Source organism: Felis catus, chromosome D1, assembly GCF_018350175.1.
Source record: "Felis catus isolate Fca126 chromosome D1, F.catus_Fca126_mat1.0, whole genome shotgun sequence".
Taxonomy (NCBI): Eukaryota; Metazoa; Chordata; class Mammalia; order Carnivora; family Felidae; genus Felis; species Felis catus.
In genome coordinates this window covers 75,640,768-75,661,603 of record NC_058377.1, presented here as the reverse complement: position 1 = coordinate 75,661,603, position 20,836 = coordinate 75,640,768, and the positions used below count along the sequence as shown (strand labels likewise).

Here is a 20,836-nt window from a genome sequence, read left to right as displayed (position 1 = left end):
TTTCTCATTTACACTATTGTTTGAAGTGATCCCCATCACCACAGAGAATTTGTAGGTAATATTCCCAGACAGCGCAGGAGTGGCTACCACTAAGAGACAAAAGAGTCATTTAAGACCCAGAGAAGCTAAGTGACGTGGCCAAGCACACACAGCTCGTCAGGAGCAGAGAATGTGCATCTAGGCATTGTATCCTACTTCTTGCTCCACTGCTGGTACGATCAGATGACAAGGAGACACCGTTCAGATGGCAAATGGACCACCCTCTGGAAGGTGAGCATAAGTGAAAACAGAACACACCGATGAAGGATCAGGTAAAAAAAAAAAAAAAAAAAAAAAGCCCAGTTGTGACCAAGGCAGAGCCAAATGTCAAGGTAGGACTGAATAGAGAAACAGAAGGCTGAGAATCGAGAGCTTAGGACCTTAGCCCCCAGGCTACTTCTTCTGCCTGGATTTTGCCATAAATAAAACAGCAATGAAATGGCCCTTGGGGAGGAGGATAAAACCAAACATGACAATTTTAACAATAGCCACCACTGACTGAATACTTGCTATAAACCTCTTTCGAAGTCATTTTGCATTAAATGCTTTCCGGGATTTATCTCACCTAATCTTCCCTTCAATCCTCTGAAGGAGGTACAATTATTTTCTACCTTTTAGCGAACAGGAAATAGGCTGAGCGGGGCCAAGTCCCTTACCCAAGGTCTCATTCATGGCTAACAACAGACATGACAGGATTTAAATCACAAATACGACTCAGGGGCTAGAAACACAAGTAAAATGCAAAAAAAAAAAAAAAAAAATGGATTTATTAACAAGCTGTTCTGTTCCTATGGATTCCATAAGAACCGATTTAGATTGCACTAGCAATTAGGGATGATCGGTAAAGTCCCTGGATTTTTTTTTCATCCAAAGACATACATTTTAAAAATGCCTCAAGCATCTCCCTAAATGTGCGCTATTAAAGTTGACTCTGAGCGCATAATGCATCTGATGGAAATTAATTTACCTGAAATAACTTTGAAAGGTTGCATCTGGGCCATGCCTGCACCTAATCTACATATTTATGATTCCAACTTCCTTCAAAATGGAAAGTGCTAATTAAATCCCACAAAAACCTCACACAAGTACTTGTGCTAATTCTTTTTAAATTTCTATCCTGCTTTCTGGCAGATGATATACCTAATGGACTCTTGTAAGGAGGTTCTATTTGGCCCAAACATGAGATGTAAAAATTTCCCCCAACTGTTTCCACAACACGGGGATTTAAAAATTCAAAAGGGGGGCGGGACTCTTTACCCAGCGGAATTGAAAACACCTAATTGCACAAGCTCTATTTTGTTTTTGTAATGTAATATCCCTGGAAGAAAGAAAATCAATTTGATGCAAAATTTCCCAAAAGATGAAACTGTTACGTGTTCATAGTATATCGACAGCAGTCCCTACCTTCTACCTCTCAAATTTGAGTTTTACCTCTGCCCTTCAGTTCCACATCACCATGAATCATTAGGGTTTACAAAAGTCTAGACACTGCTTGTGGGCAAGCATTTTTTATCAATGTCACTTTGACATCCCAGATATTCAACGGTTGTGCTGCCTGACAGCTTGATTCCAGATGGAATAAATAAAAGCTCTCTGATGATGATACTGTAATGGTTCTGGATCTTTATGAGGCGAAGTCTGCTTGTTTGGACAAGTTTCAGTTCTGAACACGGTGCACTCAGGTACACACATGACAGGGAAGATGAATAGAGCACAGGACCCACTCCCTATGGGAATCGTCACCGGGAGGGCTGGGGGATGCTCTGTGGCCATGCTTTGGCCAGCACATTGACTAGAAAAAAGTTCAAGACAAACTGCCTATTTCACCTTAGGGTCAACATAGCCACTATTACTACTGCCCTGAGTGGTTAGAGAGCTCATTTCTAACTCTTCAATCCAGCAAAACACTCTTGGGGAACTCAGGCTCCACCCTTCCTTAATCCTCTGTCCCAGCAGGCTCCCAAATATGGATTTACAGACTTGCTCCCTGTCACTCACTGGATGTCACTGGACACAAGTGACACATAAATCAGGGTGAAGGAAGGGACTGAAGTCTCTAGGAAGATGAACCAGGGGGCTACTGCCCTGTAACTAAACTCTTACAATTTTTGTAAACAAGTATACACTGGGCAAAAGCAGAAGCTTTTATTCGGTTTCTTTCCCTCTTGATTTGTTCCAGGATTTCTTAAGACAAGTTTGTTTGTTCTCTCCTCCCAGAAGGATGCTGGGCATATACTTTCCCACTCTTACAGGGGCTGGGAGTAGAGGGAAGCACCTGTAACACCCTCCCCTCCTCCACATTCTCTTCTGCCACTGACACACACACACACACACACACACACACACACACACACACACACACACACACACACAAGGCACAACCAGAGCTATGGCCTTAGCCTGGGCTTCAATTGCTCTGGGAGTCCCCATCCCCTAGCTAGGGACTCCTAGTTGCCTAGCTGCCAAGACATCTCGGCTGACACTGAGTCTACAGCCTAGGACGTATAGTAACATTACTGGGTTAACATTTGTATATGTTATTGAATTCTCATAATTTCATGAGCTGGTTTCTATTACCACTCTCAAAAACAAAAAACAAAAAAAGGAAGTACAGAGACACGAAGCAACCCGTCCAAGATCATATACCCAAGTTGGAGTGCTAGGTTCAGACCTTCGAAGTCTTCCTCTATCTTTTTAACCACTAGTCAAATGAGGACTGATTCTAATGTCCTGTCATTCCCACCTTCAGGAAGCTTTTCAGGGGTGGGGCTGATGCCCCTCCACAGCATTTTGACTGCTTGCTTCCCTAGCTCCCACCTCAAGTGAAAGAACAAAGGGACAGAGAGATGAACCGAGTTAGGAAGACAGCTGGCAAAGAAGCCCACAGCTATGTTCTCCCAAATTCTGATTAAAATGAACAAAACATAAAGATCTGAGCCAACGTATTCACAATTTGTGAGCAAAGAAGAAAAAGGGCATACCTGAAGGGAAAGGGTTTAACCGAATAAACCTAGTAAACTGAGAGATAGAAACTTCTGGAGCTGCCCACAGGCCCCCAGAGCCACAAGGGTGCGTCAGCACAGGGAAATGCACTAACTCTCCAGAAACTCACTCTGCCAACATGGTGAGCCAGCAGCGGAACCTCAAGATGGAGGCACATGCCAAGAAGCTGTGGCCCGAGTCCAAGAGGGAGAAGCCCAGAGTGGAACTTGGTCAGCTCCAAGTTCACTCATGTTTCTTCAGAAGCCTCTTCCCTGAAGTCTGCGAGGTCAATGAAGAGCCAGACCCTGCTATTCAGAGCTCCCCAGCCCCAACCCCCAGAGTGAGTGAGATAGCTGGCTGGAAACCCTTAGAGGTGGGCTCTCAGGTCATGAACTTGGTGTGGAGGGCCAATTAACCACACTGCATAACCTCAGATGGTAAACCTCCTTGCTTACCTTCTTCAAACCCATCCCGGAATGACCCCGAGCGGCTCATGGTTCTGCTCTTCTCATCCAGGGACATGGAGCTATTCCGGAATCGGCTGTCAGTGTACGGGTCATACTGCCCATCGGCATTGGAGAGGCTGTGGGTCCTCAGCATGGTTGGGTTGGACAAGCTCATCTGGGTAACAGTGGTGGGACTTGCTGGAATAAAAGGAAAGGAACTGAAAGGTTGGAAGTTCACGTCTCTGTGCAAATCCTGGATGGGGACGGCGAGGGGACTGATTGGTATCAGCCACATCTGTCCATGCCAACTTCCCTCCCTTGTCTGTTTTCTAGAAGGTAGTCACACCAGCATTTGAATAACAAACTGAGAGCTAAAAATAAGGGAGGAAAGGTGGGTCAGTTCCAAAGCAAGGCTCTGGGCTTCAGCTTTCCAATTTGGCACGTTCGGACAAGCTGGTGTCACCTTCCAGGCATGAGCTAATTACTCCCTGGGCTCATCTGGAACAACTCCCTCTAAAGCCAAAGCCCAAAATAGTCTAACCAGGCTTTTGATCAGACGGGAAGCATTTGTGCATGACAAGAAACTCTTGCCTCAAAGAGTTACTCCGGGAAGGAACAATATGAACACAGGTCTCACTGCCTCCAATGGGGCCCACTTGGTAAGGGTGCCTAAAAGAGCTTCATTGCGAAGGGGTACATCCACCTTGGCTCAAATGAGCTTTTAAAATTAAAGCCCTTTCCATTTTAGTACAGTACAGTATTTCCAAAGTATCCATTCACAGTTAATTAAAAATGAAAAGTCAAGCCTCACTTGATTACAAGCCACACCTGTCCTTTAAAGATTCTGTGTTTTGGGGCACCTGGGTGGCTCAGTCAGGTGAGCATCTGACTTTGACTCAGGTCATGATCTCGCATTTCAGGAGTTCAAGCTCCACACAGGACTCACTGCTGTCAGCCTGTCAACGCAGAGCCTGCTTCGGATCCTCTGTCCCCCTCTCTTTCTGCCCCTCCCCCACATTTGTTTTCCCCAAATAAATATTAAAAAAAGATTCCGTGTTTATTATTCACAATATTCAGAAAAGGCTGCCCTCTGAAGAGTGAGATGAGATTGAGCAAGATGATTCCCCCCCATCAGTCTTTGAAGAGTGAGCTCCCATCCTTCCAATCATTTTTTAAGGAATGTTTACTGATTTATTTTGGGTGGGGGAGGGGCAGAGGGAGGGGGGAGAGAGAAAATCCGAAGCAGACTCCGTGCTGTCATCGCAGAGCCTGACACAGGGCTTGATCCCGTGAACCACGAGATCATAACCTGAACCGAAAGCAAGAGTTGGACGCTTAACCAACTGAGCCACCCAGGTGCCCCCCCCCCCTTCCCAGTGATCTTCTCTTTTTCTAATACTTGCTACCTGATCATATTCAGTTTTTATTACATGGTTTCATATAAAGCTTTGGGTTGTTCTCTTTTACCCTATTTATGAGTCTGTGTGGGTGTGTTTGTTCCTCTAAAAAAGAATCCATTAACATGTCATCAGGGACTGTGTTACAAATTCTTTTCCTCTCCCCACTGTGCCAGTCAAAGCATTATGTCAGTAGTAGGCATTTCCAAGAATAGTTGTTCACTCAAAACCTGATCTTTATTTTCCAGCTTAACAGAGCAATACAGATGACCAAACATGGGGTATGCTACTATTTCTTCAGATAGAAACTTACATCTTCAGAGGTCTTGGAAATGGAATACATTCTTCTCAAAAACGGAACGATTTGCTCTTTGCTACTACCCTACTTACATCAAACACGTAAATGAATTACTGACTAGAGTACCAAAATCTCTTCTATTTTTTCCTCTTTCTTTTGCCACCAATCTCCTATAATCAAACCACATTGCTGAGGGCTGATCAGACACGGAGAAAGATGTGACCACATGCCTCTTTCACAACAGAAGAGTGACCTCTGCCCCATGGAACTGATCAACGCAGCTAATGATCAGAGGCTACTCACCAAGCTGGGAAAAGTTGAATCTTGTTCCGGAGGGAGAAGTTACACTGGAGCCAGAGGAAAAAGGGGAACTGGCAGCGGTGTCCTGTAGGCCTCCTGCAGAGTGGGACCGTAACCATTCTTTTGCGTCTTCTTGTGTACGAAGCTGGGAGGTGGGAGTATACCTGGACAGACCGAAATTAGGCTGGGATTAACTATGAACAGCGCTTATGAAAATGAGCACTGTGGAGCTGATGATAAACATACAAAAAAGAAATACAGATCCAAAGATGATGTTAAAAAAAAAAAAAACCCACATCACTCCACATCCTGAAACTTATGAAGTTTCTCCAAACCTTTTTTGCTACTTGGCTGCCTTTGGGGAAAACTGTAATTCCTTTCAGTTTGGAGGGAACACATCAAGAAAGCAAGACCGGTAAATGCTCAAAGGAGCCGTCACTGGGCGTATCTGCAGCATGTTGATTCATGATAGTGTCATTTCAAAGCCCCCACCTTGACAGGACCGAACCAACAAAATGAGCTGCTGTCAGAGCTTCGAGGACGTTTTAATTAGATAGCTCATGGCATCTGCATTCTAGAGCGCAAGCAAGTAGCCATGAATCCCCGTGTATCAGAAACCAGACACGTAATGGAAGGCGTGAGGACACCAATGCTTACAGTCCTTGCTGCAATCGATTATCAGAGAAGTCTCCATAAAAGGAACCCCAAATCACTGGGTTCCACGGAAGTCACGGGCCCACGTCCTCCTTTATTAGGAAATGTATCTGGTCGTGGCCTACTGAAAGCCTCTGATGTGCTGGGGGCCTTCACAGACATTATGTTGCCAATGCCTCCAACCCAGCCGGCAAGGCAGATGCTGTCATTCCCATTTTATATTCATTGAAGGGGAGGGCCTGCCTCGAATCACGTGCTGAGATTCCAATCCATCATATGTCTGATTCCAAAATCCATGCTGTTCGCATTATGCCCGCGGGCAGCATCTCAAATTTCTGAAATGCACAGTGACCAGTGTGCCTTTGGACTTATATACAGATTACCATGGGGTCACTACTGATCAGGTCAACAGAGGGGTTTCACTTGATTCAAGAAAAAGAGTTGTTGGTGTTTTGGCATCGGACATGAATGTGTGGGGAGGGAGGGAGCTAGGAGGGGGAGGCAGAGTGGGAGGGGACAAAAAAAAAGTTTCTCCCTTAATGTTTTGGCTATGGTTGACGGACATTCAACTTTCTAGGTCACATCGACTGCATGAAGATAGCCTAGCGCGTAGCCCTATTCTGAAAATTTTTTAAATAATTAAAAAAAAACCCAGAGCTGCATCACTTTGATAGATTAGATCTGCTGCAGAAACATATATACACATATATCATTTCAAAATATTCATATTTAGAGGGGTTTGCTTGCTCTTAGGGCAACAGTGGGGCTTCAGTGTTGGACTCCTATGAAGAGTGGCCATGATGGAAGCACTCACAAGCAGCCCTCATAGGCATGAAGAAAACTGCTAAGCACAACAGGCCTTGCCAACTCCCCCCTCTCTATGGCCACGGTGCTGAACTTCCTCCCACAGGACGTCCTTTGGGAAATTTTCAATACTTTTATTCTTAAGATTCTCAGAATTGGCTTTCCTTGAGCCCCTACTGAAAGGCAGCATTGATACCTACCTCGCATTACTGTTCAAAAAGCTCTCGGCCTTAAGAGCGGCAGGTTATTAACTACAGACATACATGACAGCAACGAAACATTTCATTCCAAGTTCCATTTTTTTTTTTTTTTGTGAAAGCACTTAATGCTTAGTGCAGGGTGCAGCAAATGCTACAAAGAACAAGATGTTTAAGGAGCAGGAGAAGTGACAGCTGCGACCATAAGACCACGGGACAGGCGTTAGAACTGGGGTCCCGCTGGTCGGCACAGTGAAGGAGATGGTGTGAGCAATGGGGAACTTACAGCATCTTGTTTAACCAGGACACCCGCCCAAAAGTGAGCCATGACTTAGAAAGAATGGAAGGACATTCCTTCCTGGCAGTCTTTTCTTTCTTTACACCAAAGCCAATCACAGCCATGTTTTCTTGTTGGGCACTGAAAACTGACACACCTCTTGATCAGAACATTTAGGAAGCGCAAAGGCTCTGTCTTTGGCAATCTTCTGTGGGCCGAAAAGTTAAGTATTTTCAAATTCGAGGGAAATCGTTATCTCCTCTGCCCTTGTCCTGGCTAACAAACCAACATGCTGTAAGTCATGTCCTTTCTTTTGGAAGACAGCCGTGAACAGAATGATCATGGTGAAGAGCTCATCGATTAAACCCACTGGCCCCAGAAGTAGCAGTAACTGCTCTCTGGGCTTGCCCAGGGATGTCCTTCGTGAGATGGTTTTTTTACCACAGGAAGCCTGAAAAAGCACAGCCTCTGCTCAAGCAAAAAAAAAAAAAAAAAAAAAAAAAAAAAAAAAAGCCAACAAATGGAGAGAGGGGAATGAGAGGTGCCAGGGGAGCCATCGTTCAGAAGGCCCCGCTGCGGTGGCCAAAGCAGGGACCCCAGCCCAGCCCGAACCCCCGCCAGCCATGAGAGTCACACAGCCAAGCCCCAAAGCCACACCGGATGGCATGGATGCAAGGAGGAAACACAGATACCTGAGTCCTTTTTTAGGCAAAGTGTTCCTATCAAGGTGCGGGTCACTGTAGGAGAGTTAAAACAAAAATGAGAACTTCAGAGAAGCGCAGGGAAAAGCAGGCAAGGTGAGGAGGGGCCGAAGATACGGAGCAAGAGACTCACGTCACCAGGGAGTTTTCCCTTATCCAGCTGCACATGCAACACATCCACAGGAAACAAGAGAAGCCTAATCCTGGGGCTGGCTGACCCTAGTCCGTACCTTCCCCCAAGTCACCAGGAGGCCCGAGGCATCCACTCAACTCCGACTCCTCCTCCTTTTCCACAGGCTCACAGCACAACTCAGGGGCCACCCCACGTCGAAGCAGAGCCCACACCTCCTGCTGCCCAGTCACCCACCTTTGTCCTACCACCACTGCTTCTCGGGGAGAGAGAGAGATGCCAGCTTCCCTGCACCCCTAACCCTGGCCCAGCCTTAAATGCCACTGACAATGATTCCAAGCGAGAGAAGGGACTTGCTGGAGGCTTTCAAGAGACCAGCGGTCTGCATATTTGGAATTCATCTGTAACAGAGTGAATTCCAGGTCCCTCTTAGCTTGGCGTATCTGGGAGCTGAGCCCCCCCCTGGCCGAGCTGGGGCAGGTTACAACTTGCTGGCTGATAAAGTCAAGGCATTTGCATTTCCAAAGAACAAGGGTGTAAAAGCTTGGTCTGTGAGTCCAACGAAAAGCAAAGTTTTTGCCGTTGACGGGGTAAAGAGGGTTTTCGTTATTTTTTTTTTCCCTAGCATAAAACAACATCTGGTTATTATGCTTGGCCAAGCTGTGGCTCCCCCACAAATTGAAGGTCCGTATCCATCTCTGAGGCCCACCCACAGGGCAGCTGGGGGCACACAAGCCGCTTAGTTTGTAAAGCCTCAACACTCCACGGATTCTTTTTCGTTGTCATTACGGGAAACGGGCACACAGAACACAACAGCCTGCAAGACGCAACAGCCAAAGGGCAGCAAAGGACTTTTCCAGGGAAAAGGGCCAGCCGTGTGGGGAGTAGGGGTGGGGGAGACAAAGGTGAGGGTCGAGTGGCACGCACGGTGGGTGGTAGATCGGTTCTGGGCTGGGAGGGAGAGGGGAGAGATGAGGGAGAGAGGGTGGGAAGCCGGGAAGCAGGAACATGCCACGGGAAGGCTGAGATGCAGGTGAGAGCTTCTGCCGTCCCGGTCCCAAGGTCCCAAGCTGGGTAGGGAGAGGGGCCAGCCCGACCCCACTGCCTCCGGGGCTTTAGCGGACAGCGGAACAGACCCTCACTGGCATGTCTGGGGTCACAGAGTGCACCAGAGCCACGAACACAAGCGGAAGCCTCAGGCCAACAGCCTCACACAAGACGTCTGGCTCGACACAGACGGGCAGAGGGACCCGGAGGCTCGGTGCGGTCCCCGGCCTACAATGTCATTACCTGTCCTGTTTCCTGGGCAGAGTACTTCTGCAGAACTTAGGGCTAGCGGCAGGGGAAGAGAGAGGGCTAGAAGTCCAGGCAGGTGGAAAATAAGAGAAGGAACGTTAGACGGGAAGAAAGGGGAGGTGTGGTCACACACAACGATTAGAACATTCTTCTCATTCCCAGTGCTGTTCCCGGCGTTCTTGCCTATGTGGAGAGACTAACACACACCACACTGCAGCAGAACCCAGAGCGCTGAGGATGCTTTTAGCCTCTTGATGCCCTGCCGCTCGGGCTGGCAACCCTTCGGTAAGAGGGTGTCTGCCGTGATGACCACCGAATCCACCCAGCCGCCTCGAGTTTCCTGCCACCCACGCCACGGCCAGCCGGCCACCTACTCTGCCTGCACAATCACGGGGTGGGGGTGGGGGGGCGGTGTGCAAACAAGCAGCTGATGAGCGAACAGAATAAAAAGGAAGGACCTCAAAGGCGGAATGCCGTTTCAAACGGAAGCGTGAAACCTGCCCCCAAGAGACTTCCAGCACCTCCAAACACGGAGGATAATCACGCGGGAAAAGATGACGGGAAGCAGAGCCGAGCTTATTTCCATCCCAAACGGGCTTCCCCATGGAAAGACAGCAGCGGTTAGAAAGAGCGCAGCCTTCCAGGCAAAGGGGAATGGACGCTCGGGACTCCTAACATAACCCGTGGACTGCTGGAAGGGTGTCCTTCTGAGAGACACAGGTGCACGGCACTCACCTTTCCGACAGTGTGGTCTTTACACTGTTGGTTCTGACGAAGGGGGTCAGGGAGTCGTCTTTAGAGGGGGCGATGAGGCCCGTGGAGGAATTGTGACTCAGGCCCCCTCCGCTGCCCAGGGAGACGTCAATGGACTCGCAGCTGGTGTGGAGGCTGCTGACGGACTGGAAGCCCGGGCCGTCCTTGCTGACCGCCGAGGAGCTGCTGGCATTGGTGCCCCAGGTGAGGCTGTTGGAGGGGCCCGAGTGGCCTGAGCTGGGGCTGGAGGCTAGAGGAGACTGGTTGCTATCCACATTCTTACTGTAGAGAGGGCTGCTGCTCCCGCTGCTCAGGGCGCCGCTGCCTGAGGGGGACTCTAAGTTACCTTGCTGGGTGGAGGGGGCGTGAGGATTGGAGATCACCACCGAGTTTTTCATGGTTTCAGCTGTGGCAATGGGCACTTGCTTGGTCGGCTTCCCACCAAAGAGTCTGTGAAGAGACAAAGGGTTGTGCGGGTCGGACACCCAGCACCAAGGGGCGCCGAGCACTTAAAGGAGGGTGGGGCACAGGTACGGGAGCGGTGGGAATCCTGGGGAGGGGCACGGTCATCGCCACTGAAACGGTGCTCCGTTGGGAAAGGCCGCCACGCAGCGGGCCTGGACACTGGCCATCACAAGGCTCCAGCTTCAAGTGCTAAGCTGCAGCCGAGACCCCAAAGGCAATGCAGAATAATTTCTAATAGGCCTAGCCATGGTGGCCCCGGATCTTACTTCCCTCTATTTCCATAAACGGAGTAGCTGGGAAACTGCCTGGCCCAGGAAACATCTAGAGGGAAAAGAGCTACCCAAATCATCTTGGTATCTGAGACCCCAAGGACAAAGCAGGTGCTCAGTTTATGACAGCTCTGTTCCAAGGGACTCGGGTGCTTTGGCGTCTAAGGACAACATGAACAGTCAAGAACACGAGTCTAGGTCTGGATGGGGCCTTCAGAGATTTACGCTCACGTGAACACCCGGTCTGAAAGCTGGGTGGCTAGTCCTACCCAGGGATCTAGAGAGAGATCTTGCTGGGGTCACAAGATGTTAGACCAGACACATTGGGTCTTTGTGACAGAAATGTCATTCCAAGTCATCCCCCCGCCCGTGACCAAAAACGTGCTGTCCAAAAACAGGAAACGGCACATATGTCTCTCCCTTTGGCAACAGGGCTCTCCAGTAAGAGTGGAAGAACTGTCTTCAAGTCAAAGGGCGGGTATGTGCTCTAGTAACACAAATAATTCCGTCCACCGAAATCCTTGCGGAATGTGCATCTCTGCAAAGGGATGAAACTACTATGTGTTATGACGGGCACGTTGCCTTTCAGCCAGCTACTCAATGGTATGATCCCGATCTCTGTTCTCTCCAGAAGAGTCCTTAGAAATCCCAGTTATTGTAAACACAAACATCCACACACATCATCAATCCTCACTTGGGTGTCTGGTGACAGATTAGAAAACACTTTTGCCTGATGACAATCAGAGAATGAAATAGCCTCTTGCTCAAGGAATCTTGGCTTTAGAATGCTTACATACTTCCAGTAACAGGAACCTCACGACTTCAAAGGGTAACACCCTCCATTGTCAAGCACTTCCCAACCACTAGAAAACTGAAATCTGATCTACCTTTTTCCCTTTTACTCATTGCCCCTAATTCTCCACTACAGAGAGGAAGCCCAACTTTTTGTCTGCTAGTCCTTCAAATCATTTGAAGATTCAGAGCTTATCGCGTCATCTAAGATTTCTCCTCTCCATACTAATGCACAAAGAGAGAATTGAGAACACCTCTTAATGATTTAGGAAAAATGTAATTAACAGGCATTGGCTGAAAGTTAGTCGATCTAGAGCCTAAGAATCTGCATGCATTTTCCAGTATTCTATTACAGTAGCCTAAGGGTCTAGTAAAATACCTTTGTAGTTACTAAAGGAAATCTATAATACCAGAGAGTGAATATTACATATAATACTTGAGGCAAGAAACAGAGAAAACTTTCATTTACAAGGCAATCTGCTAAAACAACAAAGAGCAGCTCAAGAGGACCTTCCCCTGAAAAATTAATCATTACTGAAATTCTAATAATCAAGTCCAGACAAAGACCAGTGAACTGCTTCGTTACACCTTTCACATGGCAGGCTTCTTCTGAAGTCTTTTCAAACATTCCTATTCGCCCCCAAATACATACATGTGCACCTAGTTTTTATTTTTCGCGACTTAATTTTTTATTCTTGGGACTTCTACTCTTTCCTGTGATAAGACATTTCCAGGGAAGATGAGTTCTCCCCTATGCGGCTGCAGTTTGAGGACGGTCCAGTAGCCATTATAACGAGGCAATATAAACAAATAGAATTTGTCTAAATTTAAAAGGACCTGTTTAAAAAATAATAGTATTTTCACACGAGAATTTCCATTCGGTGTGGAAATTAGGGAGAATGTCTTTTTGAGGTAATAAGAAATTAATTTCTCTTTTTCAGAAACACTTCTGTTTTAAAAGTTTTTTTTTTTCTTTCTTTTTTTTAAAGGAAGCTCAAATTTCAGAGACAAATTTGGAATTAAGCATGCAGTATGAAAATAAGTAGGTGGGGGATATACCGGGCTATTTGAGAGAAGGATCTGGCTGAGATCACAGTCTGGCATAATGATGAAGAATCTCACCCACAGAACTAGTAAGACAAGGGGGTAAAAAAGCCCTCTGCCTTCCCCTCTGTACCCACTCGGGTCTAGGGGTATATTAAGATCTCATCTCGGACAGTAGCCAGCTTTGACTGTGTACTTCCCATGGGCCAGATATGGCCACACAGGTTAATCTTCGCAAGCACTCTCGGGTAGGTGTTCCATTTTACAGATGAGCAAACTGAAGCAAATGGTTAAGAAAGGATACGTGGTGGCTACTTAAGGAGGACCCAGGATTCAAACCCAGGATGCTGACTCAGGTTTTTCATCCCAATATGGGAAAATATAAATAACCAGCTGACTGCAAAACCGCTGGCAGGATCCGACCAAACAGAAGTGGAGAAAAACAGAAGCTTTTTTCACCAAGGCACAAAAACATTATTCATTCAGGAGGCCATTCCATGTACTCCAGTTCGGCTCAGTGCCGTCTACCCCCTTACCTGCGGAGCGTGGGAGAGGCCACATCGGGGTACTTGGCCCCTGGCTGGAGCGCAGCCTGAGCCGCACTGGACATAGGCTGGGATGCTGGGTTCACTTTCACAGAGTTACAGGAAGCCACACTCTCGTTGTCGGACGAGATGCCTTTCTCCTTATCCGTCTGGTTGACCAGACCCGGCAGAGAACTGCCCAGGGCCGTTTTGGAAGGCTCCCTCAGCTTGGGCACAGGCAGGCCTGCGGACTTGCTGCTGATGTTGGAATCTATGCTGCTGGTGCTAGACCTGTTCCCAGCCCCGTTCCGGCTGGCGGACTTACTGGGCCTGGGCAAACTCCGGTACTGCAAGTTCGTCCGGGAGCTGAGAGCCAGATACCCATCGTCCTGATTCTGAGCCCCATCCATGCTCGTCTTCCGGCCGGTAGACCGACCGACGAGCGCAGACGACTTTGGGATCTTGCCCAGCGTGGCCGACCTGCTGGTGACGGTAGCACCACTGGCTGTGATCATGGCCAGACCAGCGGCCGAGCCGCTCTGCTTCTTGAACCCAAAGCTGTTGGCATTGGCAGTGGGCGTCCTGGAGCTGCCCGAGAGGGACTTCTTGGACTCATCACCACTGCTGCGGCCTGCGTCGGATGGGGACCGCTTCACCTGGGAGGCTTTGGGAGACAGCCTTCCTTTCTCAGACACCTTTGCATCGTCTGTCTTTCCTAAGAGAGAGAGCAGCAAGGTTAGCTTGCAAACCGAGAAGCCAGCTTGTACGACTCCTTTTGTTAAAAACCCTCCCCTCCTCCAAAGAACTGGTTCACTTTTTCCTTGGGGAAAGCAGTAGCCTTGGGAGGCAAAGGAAAGAGCTTTTTATAAAGATAATCGAGCCTACCACTGTCACCGCGAGCCTTCTCGGAGATGTCAATGGTTTCGTTCCTTTGCAAAAGCGGTCTAAATTTACCCAGAACATAGCAAAGCCAGCCAATCACTGATACGTCTGGGAAAGAGATCCTGCCCTTTCCTGACCCCTCCTTCTCTGTCCATTAAGATGCTGTCCCTAACAGCACCCTCTGCCTTCCTGCAAAAACACCAGCTTTGTTTACACACATCCCTAAATCACGGACAACATTAACTCGACACGAAGACAGCTCGTCAACACGTGCCCTTGAAAAGCCTGCACTGGGGCATGTTGGCTCTTCCCTAGCACATGGTGAAACTAAATCAACACGTCTCAGCAGCAGGACCACCTTTGGAGCTTGAGGCTTGCACACTTACGTATTTCCGCTTAGAAAAAGGTAGAGATGTGAACCTTTCTGAAAGCTGGTTAATAGCAGAGTCTAAACTCTAAGAAGAAACACCTGAGCATTTCTGGGGACTTACAAACAAGGTCAAGTTCTCGCGAGAGAAACCACGGTTTTGGTTTTCAGACCGACAAGTGCAGAGGTGAGACGGCACAACCTCTTACTCACCAGTGCCTGGGGTCTTGAGCGTGCCTGCCGGGGCAGCCGCCTTCGTCCTGGGCATGGTGATGCCCACCTGAGCCGTCATGCCTCGTCGCCACGAGCCCGTCTGGGAGATGACAGAATTCTTCTTGCCCGACGTGCTTTTGTCAGACTCGTCAGACACGTCCGAGGGATTCCGCCTCCACTTAGACCCTGGCTCCATCTTTATGCCGCTGTCTGACCCTCCGTCTGACTTCTTGACATCATCGCCCGACCACAGGGAACCCCTCTCCACCTGTGAGTGCTTCTCAGCGTCGGTCTGTGGATGAGACTCTGAATCAGTCCTTCCCAAATGCCAGGCCAGGAGGCCCTCAGCCCAGAGTAAAAATGCCAATACGATGAGAGGTAAATACTTGAAAATGTTTGGGCCTCTGCAGTCTGGTTATCTCGCTAGAAAGCCTGTTTTGGTTCAAGGAAAGTAGAGGATATAACTATGTCCAAGAAGGGAGTACGGAGGGAGAGTAGGAGGGGGATTAAGGGGGCCAGAGCCCCACGGAGGAGAACCATGCGCAGATGGAGACGTGGGGAGAATTCAGCCAACTCTCTGCCACCTGGCTTCTAACTCCGGAGACCAATCTTCATCCAGCATCCAGCCTCCTGGCCTGTTTCCCTTTGTTCTGCCGTCTTCCTATCTCTCCACTGGCAGCAGTCTTTGAATACAGCACAGCACCACAGTCTAACACACAGCCCGAGCAAGCGAGGGTGGCTGCAAGTTCCACACGGATCAGGGAGAGAGAGGGGCTGGGAGGAAACAAATCCTCAAAAGCCACTCCCCCCCACCCCCCTGCCCGTGCTAGTCAGAGGTGCCCGCTCCCACCCGGCTCCATTTATATGCCACCGCTTTGCTCCTCTTGTGGGATTTTGTTCAGACAAGGGATATAATTAGCCAGCTTTCTTTGGAAGAGCCCTGACCTGCTGGCCATGGAACCCAGGAGGGGACAGAAGTGTGATGTTAATGATTCACTGCGGTGAAAAAGCGCAAAGCTAACCAGAATGCTTTGGGGGCCTCCCTAGGGGGCTGGGGCCAGTTGGGGGGGATGCCGGGGGGAGAAACAGTGCAGGGAATGGGGACGGGAGTTAGCGACACTTTAAGGTGGCCACCCTGAGTTACACGTCCTGTGTGTGCTATACTCAAATACCAACGGTGGGCAATGCCAGCAGGGTAGGAAATGAGAATGATTACCTGGCAAGAATCTGGCCTAATGCCTTTCCTCCCCGAGTAGTACCCGTGCCTTCCTCTGCAGACACACTGCCGAATGAGACAAAGCTAACTACTGAGAAGCAGCCCCAGTTAAATCGCCTGTCAGCACCGTGGCCTCTCTACCACCCCCCCCCCCAACCCCGAACCCCTTATAAATTCCTCTCATCCATCACAGCCACCCTGTGTGTGGCTTCGCTTGTTTCGCCATCCTCAAACACATACTGAGTTCCTTCTGGGTACTAGGCACCAGAAATAGGAGGGGGACAGGACGCTCACTCCCTGACTGTGGGAAGCTCCCCATTCACCTGTGGCAAGGGACACAAGACAGAGTGTTCCCACATCCGAACACAGAGCAGGAGCTCAACCAGGGAACCAAGGAACACAAGCTTTTCAAGCTACTGCACACTTCAACAGAATGATCTCTGATCCTGACCACTCTCTGGTCAAAGAAGGTAAGGACAGCACCCCTCAGTTTTACAGACGAGCAGAGACCAAAGCTACCCACTCCCGGTCCTAGTCCCAACTACCACAGCCCGTGTTCCTTCCTGTCAACACTTCAGTTTGTTAATTCAACCAGAATATCCTCAGCTGTCTGCTGTTTGCCAGGCTCCATGGACGGTCTGAGGATCTGTGGGTAAGACTAATCTCTAGCCCTTCTGTGGCATTTGCAATCCAGTGAAAGAGGTAAAGGTTGGATAAATACAAATAAATGAGTTGTCGTGAATTATGAAGAATCTTACATGAAAAAGGACACGGAGTATGCGAGTGAAGTACGTTGATGTAATTTAGACGATGATGATGAGGGTGGGGGGTGGCAGTCAGGTAATAAGGCCTTTTGGAAGAAGTGCCCTCAAGAGTGACAAGAAACTTACTGAGAAGAGTTTAGGGAGGAGGATGCCAGGCAGAGGAAAGAGTACATGCAAAGGCCCCGAGGCAGGAAAGAGACTGGCTCTGGAAGGATTCAATCCACAAATATTTACCAGGTGCCACTAGATGCCAGGCAAACTTACAGGGACTAGGAATACTACAATGAATAAGAACAAGTCCAAGTCCTTGATTTCCTGGAGTTTTCGTTCAAGTACATTCTGACCCATTCTTTTTTTTTTTTTTTTTAAACATTTATTTATCTCTTAGAGACAGAGAGAGACAGGCATGAGTAGGGAAGGAGCAGAGAGAAAGGGAGACACAGAATCCGAAGGAGGCTCCAGGCTCTGAGCTGTCAGCACAGAGCCCGACGCAGGGCTCGAACCCACGGACCGCGAGATCATGACCTGAGCCGAAGTCGGATGCCCAACCGACTGAGCCACCCAGACGCCCCCGGACCCATTCTAATGCACTCTAGGAAGTACCGAGAATGTAGCACATACCACAGTCTGGGTTACTGTATTATTGTTTTCATGTTCTCGTACCTTATTTTCCCTAATCAAATTGTAGCAATGCCAAAAGCAGTAGCAGTAACAACTAACATTTATTAAGTACTTACTATGCGCTGGGCACTGGGCTAAAAAAAAAAAAATCTCTGAGGAAGTTACAGTTCACGTTCTCAATTTTACCTAAGAAAACTGAGGCACAGAGTAGAAAAGAAAATTGCCCAAGACCACACAGTGAAAAAGCGGAGACACGAGGATTCTAGGGAATCTGAAACGCAGAGCCCATCTCTTAACCACTACGCCACACGGCCTTCCCGGAAAAGAGGTCCGAGGACATGACACATTTCCGCATGCCTAGCAACACCTAACACAATACCTACACCCAGTAGATTCTCCTTCCATACTGGCTGGTTGGCTGTTCCCCAAGTCCAGCCGTGGAGCAGCTCCAGCCTAGCCTTGGGTGAGACCCCCCAGAACGCTGACGTAACCAGAGGCAGAGAGCGCGTGCGTGGTCTTGACCCAGGACTGTGGTGTGAATCCCCCTCTAGAAAGAACAATCGTCCAACCATCACAGCCCCAAGTCGGTCCAGGGCGGGTAGCCTTCCCAGCTCTACTCTGCATAGCGGGCATCTGTCCTGGGACACTCTCTTGGCTCGTATGGGGGCACCACTAGGGATACAACGAAGAAGGCCCAGTGTCTCTGTTCCCAGAGCTGAGAAGCAAAGGGCAGCAGGCCAGCTGCAGGGGGACGTACAAAGAGCCGCTCCCTTCTCTTGGCTCTCAATGCCCTCATCAGTTGTTCTCATTTCAAATGGCGCCTAATTTTGAGAAGATTTCCCTACTGCCCCTACCTGGAAGTAGTCCACTCACTCCTTCAACATCTCAGAGGGAAGGCAGGGAAACAACCACACATAGGTGGGGAGGAGGCCCGAAATTCTGGAGGGCTCACCCCTGAGGGCCCAGGTCGCTCCGGGATCATAGGGGGGAAAGTGAGAGGGTGGAAGCCAGGTGGGCCTGAGAAGCGAGGTGGGGGCCACATGGCCCGATGTGGGGGGGAGAACACGGGCATGGCGTGAGCTCACATACTGGGTGCTGCCAGTCCTTTGTTGTGCGTGACCCTGAGAGCATGGCTTACCTCCTCTGGGCTCTGACCTGTGTATAAAATGGAGATACGACAGACGGGAGTCTTAGAGACCTGATGCGCTAAGTGTGGAGGAACTCAAACAGTGGCTCTTTTGTCAGCAACTCTCCCACCTCCGAAAATCCCTAGCACTTGGTTGTCCTTCTTTAGCACTTCTCCCGTTTCTGTGTTACATTAGGGTGAACAGGGTACTCGTCTTCCTGGCTTTCGGGCCACAAGCCTCTAGAAGCCAGGACCCTGCCCTCTTCATGCCTACATCCCCGGCAGATCAAGAAACTGAGAGCTTCAACTATCATAATTACAGAAAACATCAGCAACGTCAGCATTATCCCTGGCCACCTCTCTTGCCAGGTAGGCACCGTGTCCCTCTGCATACGTTATTAGTTCATCTAATCCTCTGACCTTGTACTATTATCACATTTCACAGACCAGGAAAGTACAGGGGTGAAGAAGGAAAGTAACCCGCCTAAAGTCACAAACAGCAGCACCTAGCAGGTGAGCAGAAGGGGCGCCCCTCCTCCTCGCCAAACCCTATCCCTGAATCCAGTCTAACATCCAGAGAACATCCAGAGAGCTCCAGGCTCATTTGAGGCCACACAGGACAGGAATCCCTGCCACGGAATTCAGAACTTTATTTCCTGGAGCAGCAAAAACTAAACTCACACGGAATTATCTGCCCCGCCTTGCATATTTTATTAAAAACTTCGGGGCGCCTGGGTGGCGCAGTCGGTTGAGCGTCCGACTTCGGCCAGGTCACGATCTTGCGGTCCGTGAGTTCGAGTCCCGCGTCGGGCTCTGGGCTGATGGCTCAGAGCCTGGAGCCTGTTTCCGATTCTGTGTCTCCCTCTCTCTCTGCCCCTCCCCCGTTCATGCTCTGTCTCTCTCTGTCCCAAAAATAAATAAAACGTTGGAAAAAAAAAAATTAAAAAAAAAAAAAAAACTTCACAGGAAGTGAAAATGTAAGGCGGTGTGCCATAGGCCTCTTTGGACCTTGGCACCTGGAATGGAACCTTCCACAGACCGAGAGGAAACACTGAATGACCAAGGGCGTGAATGGATAGACGATTACGTGGGGGAGAGATGCGTGTGTGTTTGTTAAAGCCATCTGCCACCAACACACCGTCCTAAAAATAAAACGCGGCACAACAGAAGGTGAATTGCAAAATATATTAAGAACACAGTCAAATTCTGGTTACTGACATGAATGGAGGAAGGAGGCAGAGGGACAGGTAACCCAGAGGAAGGAAGAAAGGGAGGAAAGAAGAAAAAGGAAGAAGAAACTTGAGTACCTACCAAGAATTAGACACCGAGAGAGCATGTTGAGATAAGTATTTCCATGCCACCACCACACTCATCCTTCAAGACAAGTCTAATTACCGTGATGCTATAGACCAGGAGGCAGAGGCTTGAAGAGTCTGATCAGCTTATCCAAGGATGCCACAGAAGCAGGAGCTCAACCCTGACTTCAGAGTCTTCTCCTCCCTGACACCGCAACTGGTTTGGCTGCTCAACCAGACTCACCAGTGCAAATGGGGAACGTCTACCAAGAGGCTGTCAAACCTCAAGCGGGGAGATCCTCTGCCCAGCCGCGCAGCAGTGACCGGAGGCCCAGTGCTGGACACCTGGGCATAGGCGTCCCGCTGAGGGCACCCTCAGTGCCCCTCAACATCCTCGAGGAGAACAGTCACTCAGAGACAAAGCGGACTTTCACCTCCCAGGGACGGCTCCTCTGTTATCCTCTCCGCTAACAAGGCTGCTCCTTAGGCTTCCGAACAACCTTCCCGTTCCTTGGATGTATTTCCTTTTAGCTGTTCCTCAGAGGCTTTCCAAATTCGAAAACCCGGCCGGGCAACCTGTCCTCAGCCTGCTTTCCCGCTGGACGCACTGACCCGCTGCTGCTCCCCGCCTCTCCATGCCTTGCCTGGAACACTGTGTGCTCCCCCTTCGATCGGGGGAAACCAGTCTGCGACAGAAACCTGAATGAGCCCTGGGGAATGATGGCAGTGCGCATCTTCCCGTTGCCTGATGCTGCTCAGAGAGGAGTAATGGCCCTTAGCTTTCCTCAGAGTGGTAAGAGGGGAGGAGTGGGGGAGGCTGCAATTTACGCTGATTCAAATATTTGGAGATGCTCCCTGGACAGGAACAAAGAGATGCCAGAGAAACCACCTCTGCAGGAATCCTAGTAACCATGGGTGCAAGTCTGCCTTTATTTTATTCCAAGACCTACCTGCTTAATTTTTCTTTAAATATTTTAAACTCAG

At 49.2% G+C, this 20,836-nt stretch overlaps 1 protein-coding gene across 17 annotated transcripts in view; it reads right to left on the bottom strand.

Moving 5' to 3' along the window:
- Positions 1-20,836, bottom strand: part of NAV2 (neuron navigator 2) — a 742,802-nt gene that overhangs the window by 53,855 nt on the left and 668,111 nt on the right. For 12 of the 17 annotated variants that reach the window (XM_023239646.2, XM_019812168.3, XM_019812169.3 and 9 more), the window contains 7 exons: positions 14,831-15,122; positions 13,381-14,083; positions 10,257-10,724; positions 9,516-9,581; positions 8,087-8,131; positions 5,466-5,626; positions 3,477-3,665 (listed from right to left, as the gene is read on the bottom strand). In XM_023239646.2, the coding sequence (XP_023095414.2) occupies positions 3,477-3,665; positions 5,466-5,626; positions 8,087-8,131; positions 9,516-9,581; positions 10,257-10,724; positions 13,381-14,083; positions 14,831-15,122 (1,924 nt within the window). Of the gene's footprint in view, positions 1-2,847; positions 2,944-3,472; positions 3,666-5,465; positions 5,627-8,086; positions 8,132-9,515; positions 9,582-10,256; positions 10,725-13,380; positions 14,084-14,830; positions 15,123-20,836 lie in introns of all 17 variants that reach the window. The other 5 variants (XM_045039055.1, XM_045039057.1, XM_045039059.1 and 2 more) reach the window with 4 other exon arrangements.